Below are 21,000 nucleotides of genomic sequence, written 5' to 3' on the forward strand. Positions count from 1 at the left end.
CTAGCCTACCCTTTCATATTCCTCCCCTTCCTCCCCTTTCCTCCCCCTCTCTCTCCCCCTCTCTCTCTCTTTTTTCTCTCTATCCCTCTCTCTCTCTCTCTCTATATATATGTATGCATATCTACATAAAATCTTCAGGAGAAGATGATTCTTAAAACATGTTTCATTCCGTGGGTATTTCTAACGGTCAATATCTGATACAGTATTCCATCAACCCTGAAACACAAACACGTTATACTTTATGTTCCTAACCCTGTACTAAGCTTAAACCTGATCCCCAACTCTTGATGACCGTCAAAATATTTATCTAACCTGATAGCAAAGACTTTCGAAGAATCAACCAGAACCAATTTGCACAGCCTAGTTCACCTCTTATACTTTGCGAACACTGCAATTATTTGTAACGTGATCCGAACATGCAATCAATAGGTTCTTTTTGCAATTGCCTTTCAATACATTTTTGCGATCGTATTGTAGAAATTTAAATAATGAGAAAATGTAGCTCGGAGCAAATGTCCCCAAAGCAAACGTAGGGTCACTGGAGAAAACACATCGAAATCATGGAGATCTGCGAACAAAAATGACTTCTTTTATAACACGAATACAAACCTTAAGTGATAACATTTTGTAAATTAACGGCGCGAGCAGACCAATCTATTGCATCAATGTAATTAGATAACGCGTTGACAAGTAGTGACGTGTGAGCGATAGGTAGGCGCCCATCTTTATGTTCCATAACTTCCATATAAAGCTGCGGCGGTCACCCCTACCTTTAACCAATTCCAATAAGTGAAAGTTACACTGTATTCTAATCTTACAATTTAATAGTGAAATAAAACTGTCTATAATTTATTGGAAACAAAGTTTTCAATTCAGTTAGCTGATCACCTGTTTACAATAAACCATACAATACCAACATTATAGGAGTTACTAAAAGTATGATAATTGATTAACGTGTTTTAAATTTATAGTGAATTAGAAAAAAGAAAAGAACTTCCTTTTTTTGTATTTACTACATTGCTGTATTTTGCCCTTCTGTTCACATTGTTTTAAAATAGAAAATAAATTAAAAAACTTATTTTTGAAAAATTGCCTGTTCCGGCTCATTACATATCATTTAACACAATGCTTGCAATCTTCTTGCTACTATTTAGTGAATGGTAAAAACTATTCTGCTCGCTAATTAACCCATTGTTTACTTGACCTAGTTGTCTCTGTATTGAGCCTATATCTCGATAGGAATGAGAAAATTCAGAAGTCAGAGGGATATCACAAGGTGAATACACACACATACACACGCACAATGCATACATACACCATGTACACAGCAGCAGCAACAATAGCAACAAAAACAACACGTGACCTGCTCTTAGCCAATCAAATCCTCACGGCTGTTTCATTATGCCCGATGTCATGGTTGTTTATAGACGAGCATACTTAGCTTGATTTTTAGCACGAACTCATCGTCCTCGTTATAATAACTGTGTGAAGAAGAGAAAAATCTCAGCGACGAACAAGTGGATCAATCATTCCAGTGGTATGAAGCACATAGCCTTGGACATGTTGGAGGGAATTCGATTTTGTTTTTACCTCCTTCATGATCATAACGGTTGCTTTTATTAGTGAGAGTAATATCAGTAGACGGGTAAATGGCGCCATTCCTATCTGTAAATGACGTTGTCATGGGAACCTAGTTGTGATGGACATGATGGAAACGTGTCAAGTACAAATCCACAAAAGTCACCCGTGAATGGTGAAAGATGTATAGATGACACGTTTGGATTCACTGTAAATGGAGAAACTACTTGCTATTAAAGGGGAAAAAATTGAATGATTACTATTTCTATACGGGAATGATTAAGATCAAAAGATTGTGATTGCGGGAACTCGGGGAAATAGACTTGACACGATTCTGAATTTGGGAAAAATAATGGCAGAGGTAACAACCTAACTGAAATGTGCCCCCATCGAAAGGGTGAACAAATACATGTACAAAGATGAGAAACAAAGAGAAAGTCTGCACACGATTGCAACGCATGTTTTCTCATAAATCAACTCAATGGCAATTTCAATTCCCTATTGTATGTCCAGTAGAAATCATGTTCGCATAACATATTATGTCATTGTAGTGTTCAATCATTTCAAAGCTGACGCCTATATACTGCTATTGTGTCGATGGCCTTGATCTCTCTCTCCACGTCAAAAGACCCCCCCCCCCCCAGCCCCCGACGCAGGGCGGATCGACGCTACGCCAATGGCCATGTGTACTGCAATCACTTCACAATCTCTGAGGAAATTAATGCAAGAGAAATTGAATATATAATGGAGTGCATTCGAAATGAGAACAACTGATGACACGTGGCCATTTCTGCACGTGTAACCTAGCTAGAAAATACGTAGGAGTCCTCATAATCTACTAAAATTACTCCCGCGATATTATCCTAGGTATCTTAAGCTCTCTTGATGATAAAAAGGGCGTGAAAAGCAATCGCATTATTGATGATTATTATGTTTAGTAATTCTTAAAGTGTATGTGACCCATTTCGCAATCCATTGTTAATCGTGACTGATATTCATCGCGGAAATTGCACGACTTTCTAATATTGTCAACTGGAATTCATGCTTTTCGATTTTTTTCCTCCTTCTATTTACAGGTCAACTAACTGGGTCGAAAGAAGCTACCGGCTAAAGCGGTTCATATGTATGGGTAAACTTGGATTCAGCAAGGCACACAGAACTCGACATTGCATAAGGGTGACATCACATCATTTTGAAATTCATCCGCCCACTTACCTTGGGGTCTGTAATTGGAGATTTTTACCTAAGATTGACGATATAACTGGCTCGATGGAAAACAATCTGTCTAGTTATGATTAGAAGGTGAGATAATTGACTGGAAGCATATCACATCTCAGAGTAATTACCTTATGCAAGCGGTGAGTGTCGACTAGAATCAGTTGATTCACTGTAGAATCAATTTCTCAGAGACTTCTAATTTCAACGAATACTACTCGACTGCTCCAATAGAAGCTACGATTATAATCGCAAAAACTACTCTTAACAGAACGTATGGTTTATGATAACTGTAAGTCTGAATGCACTCTTTATGGTTTTATGGAAAGGCGTTTCCAAGCAGATGCGTTTTTCAAATAGTCGAACTCTTTGTCTGTAAATCAAAGATTACGATCATTATCACAACACACTCATCGTCTTAAGCATCGTCGTTAGCGTCACCGTTTACATCGACGTCAATCTAACTATCTTCGAAGTAAACTAAAATATTTCATCGTCGGGAACATAGTCCTTAGCGACATCGCTCACGATATCAATATCATCTACGCATAGCACAACAGAACTTCACGGGCACAGCGTCATTTTCGTTCACGAGGTCATCTATAGCATACCACAATAGAACTTCACGGGCACGCGTCATTGTCGTTCACGAGATCATCTATAGCATACCACAACAGAACTTCACGGGCACAGCGTCATTGTCGTTCACGAGGTCATCTATAGCATACCACAACAGAACTTCACGGGCACAGCGTCATTGTCGTTCACGAGGTCATCTAAACATACCACAACAGAACTTCACGGACACAGCGTCATTGCCGTTCACGAGGTCATCTATAGCATACCACAACAGAACTTCACGGACACAGCGTCATTGCCGTTCACGAGGTCATCTAAACATACCACAGCAGAACTTAACAGGCACAGCTTCATTGTCGTTCACGAGATCATCTACGCATACCACCGACATCACTTCCCAGCTAGCATGGGGTGTGGATCGAGCCACACTCAGACCGCATTGATTCGTGACATGTACCGTGAGCCAAGCGAGTTTGATACATGTACCTCCGTCATCTCGGGGAGGGAGTACAGAGGCGAACCAGACGGGAAAGAAGTCTCATCGGCAGGTGATTCATTTTGTTTATCATTTTTCATTTTCAAAAACTGTATTTTGGGGGTTAAAATCTGCCTAAAACATTTTTGAAGAGAAGGTCCATTACTTTAATTAAACAACTGGGGAAAAATTCCGAAAACCTGAGAAAAGAAGAAAGAGAGAAGGAAAAAAAATAGGGAAAAACACAGCAAATGCTTGAAAAGAAAAGAAAATTCTTTGACTAATGACCTGTACTCAAGAAAATACTTGGGGGTATGAACAATAGTTTTTCTCGTTACAATCTGCGATGATACACACGTAAACTATTATGTACATTACTCTGCAGATTAGGCACTTGAACAGAAACTTGAGAGAATGTTAGCCAAGGTTTTTAACGTAATGAAAAGAACTAGGTATATGTTTTATAAGCATTTTAAGATGGAATTTTGTTGTTGTTGAAAAATGGGTAAATGCTTGTTTTAATCTAATTTGTGTAGATTATTGGTAGTATGGGGAGATATTTCTTTCGTGCAACCAAATTACTGCTTTCTGCCGTAAAGCAATTATCAGGTGAAAAAATAGCCGGTAGATAAGGACGGATCGAAATAGATGAACATATGAGAACGAAGGATGAAAAAAAACACGTCAGTACTGTTTTGTATGAGACAAAATGTTTTGACTTTGCTATAGTACCCGGTTACATTTTTCAATCTATGATATTTCCCACGCAGAATTTGAAATGTATTTTTGTATTCAGCTTCATTCATAATACGTGTAACACAATTTTTAATTTAGACGACATCTAACATTGTTGAGTGTGTTGTAACTTCAAAATGTAATGGTCTCTCAATTTTCCAAAAACATTCCAGTTGGTGATCCTCAGACCAAGAGTGAGCTTCTCCATGCGAATAGGAAGCCGGCTTCAAGATCACCTTTTCCTCAAAGAAGCGAAGACAATGTCGGCAGAAACAAGTCACCTGGAAAACCCGAAACCTATAAAAACGGGAAAAGAGTAAACTTCACGGCTCTGAGTGAACACAACGAGCACGATGTCGGTGGTGATCGACATAAGACGACGAGGACCGCGAACACGGCTGACAGTGTAAGGGTAGACCTCGTGCATGAGGTGTCTGCTATGAGAGGAGTACCTGACGAAGACCGGGATTTCCTCGTAGCGACGTAATCCTTGGTTGTATCAAATATACCCGTGAAGCGGCCGGAACGATTCCAGACGTTGAGGTCGCTCTGCAGAGTGGCCAAGGTATCCGACACGGTAAGATTTACGCATGGGCGCAATGTGTCTCGTCAAGAAGTAGGAGCGCTCTAGTCCTCTAGCAGAGGTCTCCTCTTCCTCTAGCCTTCTTGTGCCTGAGACTTGCCAGATTATTCCTGTATTCTCCTCATCTCAACAGTTGAGCAGTGATTGGAGGAAACATAAACAAGCTACAGAAGGCGTCAGAATCTTGTAATCTTATTCGTCAAATTCATCGAACGATTATCACCATTGAAATGGACACTGAAGAAGAAAAGCGAATGATATAAAGTATTTATATATTTTTGTATCAAATTGGAACTTCCTGAAACTTAATCGCACCTGCATACAGAGAGACATTCTTGGAAAACGGAGCAGTGGTTAATGCTGTATAGGTGTTTGGTTAACAATATTCATGAGCCCAATCTCGATTGTAATTCATGGACCACGATATAATTGGTAATGGTGCTCAAGTTATGAAGGTATAGGCCGAAACTTCAAGTTCAAACATATCATTTTCTTTTAATTTTTATAAATAATATGTAATCAATTCATCGTATGTAAATAGATTGTAACCATTTTTTTTAAAACAAATAAAGGGCCCCGAGTCTTTGATGATATGCCATCATGTTTGTGTTGATTAAAGGCAGTGTAGTGGCTTCGAAGGGACACAGGGCATAATTATGTACCCCCCCCCCTCCACCGGGCAAGCAAAAAGGAACAATGAAAAGAGGAGAACAGAATACGGTAAACAAAGGCAACATGAAAAGAAGATAATAGGACCCATCCACCACCCTCCCCTATATAATTATGTGTGACTTTATTAATTCGCATCTCATACACATAATAACACCACCCCTCTCTCTCTCTCTCTCTCTCTCTCTCTCTCTCTCTCTCGCTCTCTCTCTCTCTCTCTGTCTATGTCTCTCTCTCTCTCTCTCTCTCTCTCTGGTACATGTGCCTCTAGAAACTAATGATACACCGCTGAATGGAATAACGTGTCACCGGGCTAGCTTAATCCAATCAATGTGTCACTCATAAGAAACGCAACGAACGCAATTACAAAGACTCTCAAGACACCAACATCGGGCAATTATACCACTACAGCCTTAATTGTGCGCCATGCTTTCAAACTTGCGAGCTTTATTTACAATGACATACGCAAATATGATTTATTCCAGGCAATAAAATAGGGTAGGCCTACTGCAAAATGCCATATAGATGATTTCTTGAAAATCTTTGCGATTATGTTGATTGTAGGTAGCAGAGCAATGTTCGCCATGTATGTGTCTATATTTTGCAGGGTTATCAATATTCGTTCAGCTGTATTAAATTGACATTTTGGGCCAAATCTGACCTAAATGGTGTTAAAATACATTTATGTTGAAAAACGATTATGGTAATTATTTTATTAGATGTTCTTTGTATCCTATGATTGACATGGCGCGATTGTTGTTGTTGTTGCATTTTCATGGACATTTTAAATTTCATGTTTAAAGATGTATTAAAGATGAAGTTGAGTTCTGGTCATGCGATTGCATTGTGAAAGAAACGGTGTGGAACCGACCAGAAAAGGTTGATCATCTAGCATATAAGAATTTGTGTGTATTGCAAGGTTCTGGAATTATCAAAATGATAAGAAATTTGGACAAGTCTTGGTAAAGTTACAAACACTTGCGCAGAAAGATGTATATGGGACTACACGAACACGTGGCATAAAAAGCCACCCCCTCCGATTTTTCTGATGTTACATGCATATTTAGAATATGAAGGCATTTGAAGAGCTATGCTATTCAGGGAACATGTCGTAACTGATGTTCTTCCACACTTGCATAATAAGAATGAGTAATGCTCACAAATTATTTTTCACCTCTTCCCAGAACTCAACCTTCTCTTTAACTGCAACCAATGACTAATTAATTGAGTAAGTAAGTAAGTAAATGATATGAAATAGATAAATGAATAAACAAATATATGAATAAACACATGGATAAATAATTATTGGGCAAAAGTTTTCTTATATCTTATGACTGACTTGGACATGATTGATTGATTTTATTCGCCAAGCCTCCAACATACAACAATTTTAGCTTCATTATCAATGACCAATAATTAGATAAATAAATGGATGGAATAACAATGAAAATGGACCGTGCATATAAAAAAATCACTCTAAAATGCATTCTCAAATGTCTTTCTTTTGCGCGAGCCCGATTGATTGGAAATTGAATTGATTTGGAAATATGGACCGAAATGATTATCTGGAAAGGTATTTATTTTATCATTCTATCCACTGTTGCACCTAAAAAATAGAACTGTGTTCCCCATATCTATCAGTATCAACTATGATCAAACATACATTGGTGCTCAATTTTTTACCTTTATTGTATCATTATCACCTTGCATTATCATGATTATAATGAAAATAGTCTATAACATATGAACAGTTGTATTGCTTGTATAATTACGATCAAAGTCTTTAGTATTTCTGCCTCTGTCGCGGAAATTTAGAATAAGGCTACATTTTCATGTTTTTTTCTTGATGAAAGTTTGATCTTAAAGATAATATGTTGAGGTCAAAATCGATATATTCCCCATTATGAATTTTCTCTCATATTCCTTTTCTAATTTCATACCGACCTGTAAGATGACCTTAGCATCAATATCATCATTATTACGGCTTTGCTAAATTGATACAATCATGTGATAATGATGTGGATTAATTTCTTACGATATCATATGTTATGTTTACAATTTGATAAAGTTTATTATTGAAATACAGCATTTGTTAATGATTGTTTGGTTTCTGATTTTATCAACAAATTGTCCGTAGCTAACGAGCCGTTAATGAAATTGATATTCTAAAGCACTTAAACTCACGCATAAATCATACACAGCAAGCAGGTACTGCTACAGATCCTGTCCATAATTCACACAAATATCTGTCCAGTAGATTTAGTCTATGCTGACGCCACCAAGAAGGTCATCAGCTCTGCCTATGCCTTCCCACGCCATGTCCTTGCCTGTTATCTAAACAGGTATCCTAGACAGACGTTTCATTCCAACTACTGTCCGTCAACGGAACTCTTTCCCTACACATTTCGTTGGAAACATTTCAGATAAAGGACTTCCAGGATTTGAATGTAGAACATATGGATACATCCTTGATGAAATGTAATTTTGTTTTGCTTTCATTTCGGGTTGCTATTTGTTTAATTGTTCATTTGTATTGCCTGTTTTGTAATCATTAGTCATTCTTACAATATGTGCCGTGAACCATGTGATTGGCCTTTCAAAGCTCTCTCTCTCTCTCTCTCTCTCTCTCTCTATCTCTCGCTCTCTCTCTCTCTCTCTATCTATCTCTCTATCTCTCTCTCTCTCTCTCTATCTCTCTCTCTCTCTCTCTCTCTCTCTCTCTCTATCTATCTATCTATATTTTTCAGTGAGCGTCTGCTATTTCAGCACATTCGTAAGGTATTTTATGATGCTGTTATTCACGTTTTTTATATTCTAAAAAATGTCTCACACCCTTTTCTGCTGAACGACGAAATACTTTTTTTACTTAAAATACTTCTTTGACTTAATTAGATATGACGAAGGAGCCTTTGTTTTTAAGTTTTTAAAAAAATGAATTATGGCGCCATATACATGTAAATTATGTAAATCATTTTAAAGGATGATAAGAAAAAATGTACACATGATCTACCCGAGGCCTTATCGAAGACCGCAAGAGATACAGCCCATGATTATACAATTATTTTCCACCTTCAAATTATATGGAATCTAAGAAGCATTGGAACATTTAAATCACGTTGTGAAACTAAAATATAAACAAAATGTTACATGAAAGTACTATTTCTGCCACGATAATTACCCTTATTATTAAACATGCCGTTGCTGTCTTTCCCTTTTCATCTTCTAGTTCTTCTTATTTCACTTTCGTTTGTTTGCTGGTGATGGTGTATGGAGGTGGTGGTGGGGGGGGGGCTGTTATCTCTCTCTCTCTCTCTCCCTTTAAAGGCCCACTGCACTACTTGTAGCTACTTGCGCCCTCTATATAACAAACAATGCCTAATCGGTGACCATTGGTCCCCCATGATCCTCTTTTTCTTATGTTAATTGAGAGCTGAGTTGATGAGATAACCACCTGTCCAGTGACTTGCAGGGCGCTCTAATCCCCCTGGCCAAACTAGTACAGATGGGCTTTAAGTCATTCAGATTATGAGAATGGGAAAGACACACACACACACACACACACGCACACGCAATGTTGTTGTCATGTCTGCTTAATACACACTATCAACAGTTTTATGTTTCATAACTTTAGATGATTATGTCATTGAACAGATCAAAGAAACCATTATCATCATCATCATCAGAACGTAATGAGATAGACCAATGTACGGGTATTAATATAGTTTCTGAAGATGTTTGTATTTAATAGAACATTATGATCTCCCTGCCCATATGTTTTTTTCTCTCTTTCTCTCGTATCCTCTACACAGACTTGCTCCAATCTCTCTCTCTCTCTCCCTCTCTCTCTCTCTATTTATATGCCTGTTCCATGGCTATTCCTCCCTCCTCTCTCTCTCTCTCTCTCTCTCTCTCTCTCTCTCTCTCTCTCTCTTGTATCCTCTTCGATACACGCTTTCTACAATCTCTCTACCTCTCTGATATGCCTGCTCCCTGTCTATCTCTTCTCCTCTCTCTTTCTCTCTTTTTTTTTTTCTCTCTTTCTCTCTCTCTTCTACCCCTCTCACAATTAACATGAACAAAAGTAAATTAACCCGAGGAGGATTATTATTATGTCATTCCATTTAATGAGAAAGTTTTGTGCACAATGTGTCAGAGAATAAAGCAGCTGATTAAAAATTTGACAATACAACTTATGAATGTATACCCCTCAATGGTTTCCTTCGCACGTTTTATCTACACATGAAGCACATGTACAAGATTGTACTCGTCAATGCAGTATAAACAATCAAATTCCCAGTGAGTTGACTAACCTGTTGTCAACACAAAACTATATTAGGCTCAGGCGCGGATCCAGTGAGGATTTCTTAGGGGTCGGGGGGGGGGGGGGGGGGGGGGGGGGGTAGGGGGGAGCACATTTTTTTTTTTTTTTTGGGGGGGGGGGGGGGCCCTCGAAAATTTGCACTTGAGGGCAAGGGGGGGTCCATCTCCGAAAAAAGGTGAAATTAACGTGTTTTACATGTGTTTTTTCCAGGGGGAACCGGGCCCCCCTGGATCCGCCCTTGATTGGGCTACATGTAGGCATATTGATACTTTACATTTGAAACGAGATTCAAATTGTATTTATATATTTTAGAGGCAAAATTATGAATTGGTTGGGCTAATGTTAACGTCAGTGATGACTGATCACCGATGGTTTTTTTTTTCTCGCATCAAGTTGACAAAAGTCTCAACAAACAGAGAAGACGTCTGACCACATGGAAAAGATCCAGCTAGTATGCTTCTCGAACTTCTCAATGCTACTTTTACCCTGCAGTTGAAATAAAGAAAAGAGAAAATGTAAAGATTTGTTAAATATATTACAACGAATTCTAAGGTATTTGGTTGCTGTATCCTGACAATGTGCATGTACCGAATGTATTTCAGAAACAGTAGTGTTATGTGATATGGTGTGATTCTGCTAGCGGGATAATGAAGAGGTGTATATGTGCACTCTTAACCAGGCGCGGATCCAGGATTTCTTAGGGGAGGGGGCCCAACTTTTTTTTTTTTTTTGCTCCCGAAAATTTGAAAATCGCGCCGGCCGAAAAGGCGCTCAGTGGGGGGGGGGGGGGGGGGGGGGGGAGGGGGGGGGATGGGGGTAGTGAGCACAATTTTTTTTTTTGGTCCTCGAAAATTTTAAAATTTGCCACCCCCCCCCCCCCCCCCCCCCCCCCCCCCTTGAGCGCAAGGGGGGGGCAGGGCACCCCGCCCCCCCCCCCCCCCCCCTGGATCTGCCACTGCTCTTAACGCAGTGTAGAGTTGGGTACAATTTTGCACATAAGAGGTCAAAATGGGAATATGCATGTTTTTTGGATGACATGTACCCAAACTTGGTTGAACATTATCCATTGTTGGTAAACTCTTACCCGATAAACATGCATGATTCCTTTCTCCCCTCTTATGAGTAAAATTTTACCCAACCCTTTAAAAATTATGAAGATACATATGGGAAAAATACGGATTGGGCAATTCTCTCAAATATGAGTAACTTTAGGTAATTAGAAACGACTCCGTGCCCTCTATACGAAAAGGCAATCCTGAAACAGAGGAAGTTACCATGTCGTGCTTAGTTGTTTAATCATCTTAATGTTAAATCATCAATCAAATGACAACGACGGTTATTCGAGCCTGACTTGGAGGAAATAAACATGCCCTTTATAATGTTATTTAAAAAAATATTTTATGCAACTCTGTTCGATCGAAATAGCCTTCTTGTGTCATGATTATTGAGTACTCCTTTGAAGTCTTTAAAACAACACACTCACTTATAATAACAATGCCGGCGTTCATGACCACCGTAAATATTACCAATAAAATTGTATATGTCTGTACTGCACATCCACGAGTTATATATCTACGTTAATTCTTAACTTAATCATTACGTTAAAAATGGCTGATCATTTTGAGGCTGGTAACGGAGGTAGTAAAGATAACAGCGAAGTAATATATGTTGCCGACTTTTCAAGTTTGTTTCTCATTTTTCTGACTATATGTGATAAAGGTGTCGAATCGAAAAATGGAGAGGTGGATTTTTATCATTCATAGAAGGAGCATTCTATCTCTAATGCATTTTTTTTAGATTTAAAAATATTGCTCATGCTTGACTTACCATCACAACCTAGTCTTTTCGCTATTAATCCACCGACGTTTTTACAATCTGCAGTACAAAGAAAAGAGACAAAAAAATGATCAAAAGAATAATAAACCAATAAAATTGTATCAAATAAAAACTCGGTTGTTTATTTAAACATATTTGTGGCTTACACCCAGTAAATAAGATCGATTGATCGATCTGTATTGAATAACAAGCCAGAAAAATCTTGGAACCAGCGGTACTACATCTACTGCTTGCCGGGCAGCGACTCTACCACCAGGCCATCACTGGTCCATGGCACAGTCACGATGAACTAGAAACAAATACCCAAGCTCTCCTGATTCATTCAGACTTATTAATATTCATTAGTCCGCCATAGTACAATAACTTTTATAAATGTAAAGTTATCACACAATATCATCGGCAAGGCCAGTAAGTGATAGAAAGTATCTTTCTAATAGTGCAAACTCTCTTTAAATCTCTTTAAATAATAGGTGACCGCACAATCATTTATATACGACTTTTGGAATTATAGATCGGTTGTTTGTAATCGTATTCATTTATTTGGTTGACAACATTAGAAATGAATTGCTTACCGCTCTGTCTGTCATTTTCCTCGACATTCAACGCATTAGAAATGTCGATCTCATCTTCCTTGACTAAAACAATACAAAAATAAAAAATGAAAAATGATCGAAACAATAATAAATCAACAAATCAAATCGAATCCAACAAAACTTGGCTAGTAACTAAATTTATCACGAAAACTCACGAAAACTAGGATAAAAATGGATAGAAAGTATCATTTTGTCAGCGCAAACTTTCTTCAAATGTGGTCGGATTATGTCGAAACATCAATGCCATGTTGGCGCATTTCAATAGGTGACCGCACAAGCTTATAATACGACTCTTAAAATTGCTTTAGGTCGGTTGTTTTGTAATCGTATTCGTTTTGTTGGTTGACAACATTAGAAATGAAGTGCTTACTGCTTCTCCTTCCGGGTCTGTTCTCTTCGACATTCAACGCACTTGCTGCCACGGCCAAGGCAATCAGAAAGTAGAGAGTAATCATGGTTTTTGACGCCATTTTCAAAGTCTAAGGAAAATAGAATAAACATGGAATACATTTTTATCATTTGGTCAAAGCCAGGCCTCGCGCGAAACCCCCCCCCCCCCCACCCCTTAAAAAAAAAAAGTGGTGCTCCATCTCCTCCCCCCCCCCCCCGTTGAACAACAACAACAACAAAACTTAGTGCTCACTACCCCCCCCCCCCCCCCGCTTATTCGCCGGCTGGATATGTTAATAAGTGGTCATTTTCCCCTCGCAATGTCTCACTAAACACCTCTGGCTCAAAGTTGGCATAAGAACCCCCCCCCCCCCCTTGAAAAAGCTTGTTTGGGTTTGAAAGCTATGGTCACATTGCAACACAATTAAGAATGTTGGCATAGAATATTGACGTACTGAAACTTTCCTTTTAACACGCACCAAAAATGAACAGAAAGCCCAAATCAAACAATATTTACTATTAATAACGAAACTGAAGCAATAAATTCGTCGCTGTTTTCACGAAGTGACGGTAGTGAAAAAAAATTGCATTCACTTTGCGTGACGATTTTCCTCACTAATTGCGCCCAAAATAACGGGCTTCGAGACAACAGGCTGCCAGAAAATACGGGATTTGCGGTTTGTTCTGATAAATGCAAGGCGGAAGGCTTCAGAATGTCTACATTCAATCATAATTATTAAGGGCCTTTTAGATTTGCACGACGACAACGTGGGCTGCTACGTGTGACGTCCTTTTAACAGTCCACGCAAATCTAAAAGTCCCTATTCTTCGCTTTCCGAAACCAAACAACTGAGGATGTTTTGAATGCCCTAGAGGTGCTGGGGTCGAGTGGATACGTCGCCGGACTGTCGATCACAAGGTCCGCGGTTCGAGTCCCAACGCCGCACTAATGTCCTTTGGCAAGACATTGATTTACATTTGCCACACTCCACCCAGGTGAAGTAACTGGGTACCTGGTAGGAATTTATTCCTTGAAATGCTAGAGCGCCGTATGGCAGCCGTGCTAAAGCCAGGGTAATAATCGGGAGCGCCAGGAGGGTCAAATCTGACTGACATGAGCGCTATACAAGAACCCACTATTATTATTATTATTATTATTATTATTATTATTATTGAAAGAGGATGTTCCCGGCCCATTTCTGCACTGCATTTAACAGCTTAACCCCACCCTCCTTGAGTTTTATATTTTATACATCCAGAAACCGGAACTCCCGATTACGAGATCACTGGGCCATCTCACCCATCAGAGTTGCAAAGCAAAGCTCGTGATTATTGTGAACTAAGCCCGCGGCTGCACAAGAGGCGAAGAAATGTCTTATAAGAAATGCAGACCTACGCTCAACAACTGACTTTACACTAATTATTCCCAAATTCCAGACTCTCAACTATACCAAAAAACATTTTGCAGTGGCTGCTTCGAAACGTGGAACAATTTCCCCCTTCTAACAGAGAAAAGGGTAATACCACTTTCAAAAGATCCCTTAAAGGTACTATGTCCCATTTGCAGGCCAGAAAATATAAAAAGTTTAAATTCCAACGGCATTTGAAAGATAATACTAATTTAGAACTTCCCTAAAATGAGGAGGGGGGGCTTGAAAATGTCTTTAAGTGGGAAAATAACGACTATTAGTTGTCGAACCGACTTAAGAGCTATAGAGCAAGTAAGTAATAGTCTGATTTTCAGACCATTATACCGAATGGTCGTATGTTTTATGCTGCGCAAAGATTCAATCAGTTTATTTTTGGCCATTAAAAAAAGTGGGTTATTGATGTAGACAAATGATCATGTACCCTTTCGTTCATTTTATGTATGTTATTACCAAAGAAGAAAAAAGCTAGTCAGTCACTCAATAGTGTCTGACAGTTAAGTCTAGCAAGTAAACGGGTTTCCTTGCATAATTTGAATATTAGGAAACTGCTAACGTTTAAATTCCACAGATAGGACTTATATGACATATTCATAATTCCTGCAAAGTTCTACAGAATTTGATGTTGGCTGCAAAAGGGACATAGTATCTTTAAAGCATTCTTCTTCCCTCAGTAATAAAGTATGATTTACCTATTTATGAGTTTAAAGTTTCTCTCTTTTCATTCTGTTACTTTGTAGGCGAAAAGGTACTTTTTGTTTTAGCGCTACTAAATAATCGATATCATTATCAATACAATTACAAACTGACGCAGTCAGAAAGACGTCTCATGTGCAACAGACATAATGTAAGATATGTTGGGCCTACCTGCTTTCGATGCGGTGTTCGAGTAGACTTCGGTGAGATGATGATATAATTTCTCGTAGATGTGACGAAGTGTCTTTCTGTTGAAGTACTGTCTAGATAGCTTCTAGTTTTATAGAATATCGAAGCCTGCTTTGACCATCTGCTCGTAACCGAAAAGTCACCGCAATTAAATATAGTGTTCAATTCAATTCAATTCAATTTATTTTGCCAAGCAATGAACGAATATACGGGTAAAATAAAACAGTATACCAAGTACCACACAATTACAATTATTAACAAAGTTGAACACAGAAAGAAAGAAAAAAAAATCAATTTACAAACATGAATAAATATCGTTAAAAACACAAGGAAGATTGCTTAGCCTGGTAGCAGTCAGAAAAGGAGGTGGTCCTTATATGGGACTATCAAATAATCAAATATAAAAAGTCTTATGATTTAATTTAAGCTGTAATAAAAAGTAAAACAAAAACAAATAAATGTAAAATATTCATGTAATCATAACAACCATATTGAAACTTTTAGCATCAATATAGGTCCATCAAAAGTTTTTTGTATTTACGTTTATAGTGTTTACAGCTTGCTGGTGGATAAAACTGTCTAAAACTGTAATAAATATGACCTCAAAACGTATTGTTTGATTATTTTTTATCCAAACTTTGAATCATCATCAATGACATAATTCTGGCATCTCCCTTCTTTTATTTTCTTGTCTGTGTATTTTCTTCACCGCATCCATCATTCCAACCATAGACCATATGCCCATTCACCATATTGATCAAATATTGAAAGTTTCCAAATGAAATTTGAATTTATACAAAAAATATATACTATGCACTAAGAAGCTTCAGTTGAAATTATAAATTCTCTGTGACTGGCTTAGCACTAGTTTCTAATGGACCAGTCACCGAAGATCCATAAATTTACAGGTGTCTCGAAGAAAGTGTATGGTACATTTGATTTTTATCTTTCATCAAGAAAATGAAAAGCTCAAAATGTAAACTTTAGAGAAATACATCAGAGATCAAGTATGAATTCACACCATTGTCCAAAATACGCACGCACGTACACACACACACACACACACACACACGCACACACACAGATACATGAAAGGGAAATAAGAGAAAAATGAAAGTCAAGAGATCGGAGTTGTTATTGCAAGCCCAACGTAAAGAGAGTCAGAGAGAGAGAGAGAGGGGTGGAGTGTGATTGTGTTTGTGTGCGTGTATGTGGATGTGTGAGAGAGGTAGATAGAGAGACAGCTAGACAGAGAGAGAGGAAGAGAGAGAGAGATAGAGAAAGAGAGAAAGAGAGAGAGAGAGAGAGAGAGAGAAAGGAAAATGAACGTCAAGTCAAGATAGCATGGATGTTATTGCAAGCCTAAAGAGAGTCAGAGAGTCAGAGAGAGAGAGAGAGAGGGTGGAGTGTGAGTGTGTGCGTGTGTTCGTGTGTGTGTGTGTGTGTGTCTCTCTCTCTCTCTCTCTCCCATTCTCCATCTGTTTATTGCTATGACAGATTTGCTCACAGTCGATTAAACACCATTTTTTAATTAAATTTTAACAGTCATTGTAACTATATTGATAACAATTCTTTTAAGAAACAGGGCCAAGGTGTTAAAATGATATTTAGTGTGCATAGAAGTGCCAATAGAAGTAAAGATTCAGAGAAGGGGCCATAAAATGAAATGAGTTAAAGAAGCAATTTTTGTTAAAGGAAGAGAGAGAGAGAGATAACAGCCCCCCCCCCCCCCCCCACCACCACCACCTCCTCCATACACCGTCACCAACAAACAAAAGAAAGTGAAATAAGAAGAACTAGAAGATGAAAAGGGAAAGACAGCAACGGCATATTTAATAATAAGGGTAATTATCGTGGCAGAAATAGTACTTTCATGTAACATTTTGTTTATATTTTAGTTTCACAACGTGATTTAAATGTTCCAATGCTTCTTAGATTGGAATAGTAATCACTGATTGTATCCCTGCCCGTATGGTTTTTTTCTCTCTCTCTCTCTCTCTCTCTCTCTCTCTCTCTCTCTCTCGTATCCTCTACACAGACTTGCTCCAATCTCTCTCTCTCACTCTCTCTCTCTCTCTCTCTCTATTTATATGCCTGTTCCATGGCTATTCCTCCCTCCCCTCTTCTCTCTCTCTCTCTCTCTCTCTCTCTCTCTCTCTCTCTCTCTCTTGTATCCTCTTCGATACACGCTTTCTACAATCTCTCTACCTCTCTGATATGCCTGCTCCCTGTCTATCTCTTCTCCTCTCTCTTTCTCTCTTTTTCCTCTCTTTCTCTCTCTCTCTCTTCTACCCCTCTCACAACATGAACAAAAGTAAATTAACCCGAGGAGGATTATTATTATGTCATTCCATTTAATGAGAAAGTTTTGTGCACAATGTGTCAGAGAATAAAGCAGCTGATTAAAAATTTGACAATACAACTTATGAATGTATACCCCTCAATGGTTTCCTTCGCACGTTTTATCTACACATGAAGCACATGTACAAGATTGTACTCTTCAATGCAGTATAAACAATCAAATTTCCAGTGAGTTGTCAACACAAAACTATATTTGGCTCAGGCGCGGATCCAGTGAGGATTTCTTAGGGGTGGGGCCCAATTTGTTTTCTTATTGCTCCCAAAAAAATTGAAAATCGCGCCGGTCGAAAATCCGCTCATTGGGGGAGGGGGGGGGGGGGGGGGTTGTGAGCACATATATTTTTTTTGGCCCTCGAAAATTTGAAAATTTGCACTTGAGCGCCAGGGGGGGGGGGTCCATCTCCGAAAAAAAGGTGAAATTAACGTGTTTTACACGTGTTTTTTTCCAGGGGGGAACCGGGCCCCCCTGGATCCGCCCTTGATTGGCTACATGTAGGCATATTGATACTTTACATTTGAAACGAGATTCAATTGTATTTATATATTTTAGAGGCAAAATTATGAATTAATTGGGCTAATGTTAACGTCAGTGATGACTGATCACCGATGATTTTTTTTTTCTCGCATCAAGTTGACAAAAGTCTCAACAAACAGAGAAGACGTCTGACCGCATGGAAAAGATCCAGCTAGTATGCTTCTCGAACTTCTCAATGCTACTCTTACACTGCATCTGAAATAAAGAAAAGAGAAAATGTAAAGATTTGTTAAATATATTACAACAAATTCTAAGGTATTTGGTTGCTGTATCCTGACAATGTGCATGCACCGAATGTATTTCAGAAACAGTAGTGTTATGTGATATGGTGTGATTCTGCTAGCGGGATAATGAAGAGGTGTATATGTGCACTCTTAACGCAGTGTAGAGTTGGGTACAATTTTGCACATAAGAGGTCAAAATGGGAACATGCATGTTTTTTTGATGACATGTACCCAAACTTGGTTGAACATTATCCATTGTTGGTAAACTCTTACCCAATAAACATGCATGGTTCCTTTCTTCCCATCTTATGAGTAAAATTTTACCCAACCCTTTAAAAATTATGAAGATACATATGGGAAAAATACGGATTGGGCAATTCTCTCAAATATGAGTAACTTTAGGTAATTAGAAACGACTCCGTGCCCTCTATACGAAAAGGCAACCCTGAAACAGAGGAAGATACCATGTCGTGCTTAGTTGTTTAATCATCCTAATGTTAAATCATCAATCAAATGACAACGACGGTTATTCGAGCCTGACTTGGAGGAAATAAACATGCCCTTTATAATGTTATTTTTTTAATGTTTTATGCAACTCTGTTCGATCGAATTTATGCACACTTAAAAGCATTCTCGTGTCATGATTATTGAGTACTCCTTTGAAGTCTTTAAAACAACACACTCACTTATAATAACAATGCCGGCTTTTCAAGTTTGTTTCTCATTTTTCTGACTATATGTGATAAAGGTGTCGAATCGAAAAATGGAGAGGTGGATTTTTATCATTCATAGAAGGAGCATTCTATCTCTAATGCATTTTTCTTTAGATTTAAAAATATTGCTCATGCTTGACTTACCAGCAAGTTGACAACCTAGTAGTATCGCTGTTAATCCACCGACGTTTTTACAAACTGCAGTACAAAGAAAAAAGAAAAAAAATGATCAAAAGAATAATAAATCAATAAAATTGTATCAAATAAAACTCGGTTTTTTATTTAAACATATTTGTGGCTTACACCCAGTAAATAAGATCGATTGATCGATCTGTATTGAATAACAAGCCAAAAAACTCTTGGAACCAGCGGGACTGCATCTACTACTTGCCGGGCAGCGACTCTACCACCAGGCCATCACTGGTCCATGGCACAGTCACGATGAACTAGAAACAAATACCCAAGCTCTCCTGATTCATTCAGACTTATTAATATTCATTAGTCCGCTATAGGACAATAACTTTTATAAATGTAAGTTATCACACGATATCATCGGCAAGGCCAATAAGTGATAGAAAGTATCTTTCTAAAAGTGCAAACTCTCTTTAAATCTCTTTAAATAATAGGTGACCGCACTATTATTTATATACGACTTTTGGAATTATAGATCGGTTGTTTGTAATCGTATTCGTTTAGTTGGTTGACAACATTAGAAATGAATTGCTTACCTCTCCGTCTGTCATTTTCCTCGACAATCAACGCATTAGAAATGTCGATCTCATCTTCCTTGACTAAAACAATACAAAAATAAAAAATGAAAAATGATCGAAACAATAATAAATCAACAAATCAAATCGAATCCAACAAAACTTGGCTAGTAACTAAATTTATCACGAAAACTCACGAAAACTAGGATAAAAAGGGATAGAAAGTATCATTTTGTCAGCGCAAACTTTCTTCAAATGTGGTCGGATTATGTCGAAACATCAATGCCATGTTGGCACATTTCAATAGGTGACCGCACAAGCGTATAATACGACTCTTAAAATTGCTTTAGGTCGGTTGTTTTGTAATCGTATTCGTGTAGTTGGTTGACAACATTAGAAATGAAGTGCTTACTGCTTCTCTTACCGGGCCTGTTCTCTTCGACATTCAACGCACTTGCTGCCACGGCCAAGGCAATCAGAAAGTAGAGAGTAATCATGGTTTTTGACGCCATTTTCAAAGTCTAAGGAAAATAGAATAAACATGGAATACATTTTGATCATTTGGTCAAAGCCATGCAGGCCTCGCGCGAACCCCCCCCCCCCCCTTACAAAAAAGATAAAAAAGTGGTGCTCCATCTCCCCCCCCCCGTTGAACAACAACAACAACAACAATTAGTGCTCGCTACCCCCCCCCCCCCCCCCCCCCGCTTATTCGCCGGCTGATTAGCCGCTAGATATGTTAATAAGTGGTCATTTTCCCCTCGCAATGTCTCACTAAACACCTCTGGCTCAAAGTTGGCATAAGAACCCCCCCCCCCCCCTTTAAAAAAACTTGTACGGGTTTGAAAGCTAGAGTCACATTGTAACACAATTAAGAATGTTAGCATGGCATATTGACGTACTGAAACTTTCCTTTTAACACTCCCAAAAATGAACAGAAAGCCCAAATCAAACAATATTTACTATTAATAACGAAACTGAAGCAACAAATTGCGCCCAAAATAACGGGCTTCGAGACGACAGGCTGCCAGAAAATACGGGAATTGTGGTTTGTTCTGATGAATGCAAGGCGGAAGGCTAGATGTCTACATTCAATCATATTAAGGGACTTTTAGATTTGGACGACGACAACGTGGATTGCTACGTGTGACGTCCTTTTAACAGTCCACGCAAA

General features: G+C 38.5%; 1 protein-coding gene and 1 long non-coding RNA gene across 2 annotated transcripts; one reads left to right on the top strand and one right to left on the bottom strand.

Annotated features, from left to right (window-relative positions):
• Positions 1–2,660: 2,660 nt before the first annotated feature.
• Positions 2,661–6,629, top strand: LOC763836. Its single transcript, XM_030982327.1, has 2 exons — positions 2,661–3,920; positions 4,756–6,629. Exons 1-2 carry the CDS (start codon positions 3,779–3,781, stop codon positions 5,067–5,069), a joined length of 456 nt encoding a protein of 151 aa, XP_030838187.1. The 5' UTR covers positions 2,661–3,778; the 3' UTR covers positions 5,070–6,629.
• Positions 6,630–10,268: 3,639 nt separating this feature from the next.
• On the bottom strand, positions 10,269–15,308 carry LOC115922880. Its single transcript, XR_004063648.1, has 5 exons — positions 15,269–15,308; positions 12,955–13,063; positions 12,564–12,626; positions 11,983–12,030; positions 10,269–10,641 (listed from the first exon to the last, which is right to left on the bottom strand). It is a non-coding gene; the product is annotated as an uncharacterized LOC115922880 (long non-coding RNA).
• Positions 15,309–21,000: the final 5,692 nt, after the last annotated feature.

The sequence above is a fragment of the Strongylocentrotus purpuratus genome, unplaced genomic scaffold (assembly GCF_000002235.5).
Source record: "Strongylocentrotus purpuratus isolate Spur 01 unplaced genomic scaffold, Spur_5.0 spur5_scaffold_12, whole genome shotgun sequence".
NCBI lineage: Eukaryota > Metazoa > Echinodermata > Echinoidea > Camarodonta > Strongylocentrotidae > Strongylocentrotus > Strongylocentrotus purpuratus.

Bases quoted from the DNA above. Each gene is read 5' to 3' on its own strand.
- LOC763836 (XM_030982327.1), top strand. From the start codon at position 3,779: ATGGGGTGTGGATCGAGCCACACTCAGACCGCATTGATTCGTGACATG. The intron at 3,921-4,755 runs GTGATTCATTTT...AAAACATTCCAG, and splicing joins GAAAGAAGTCTCATCGGCAG to TTGGTGATCCTCAGACCAAG.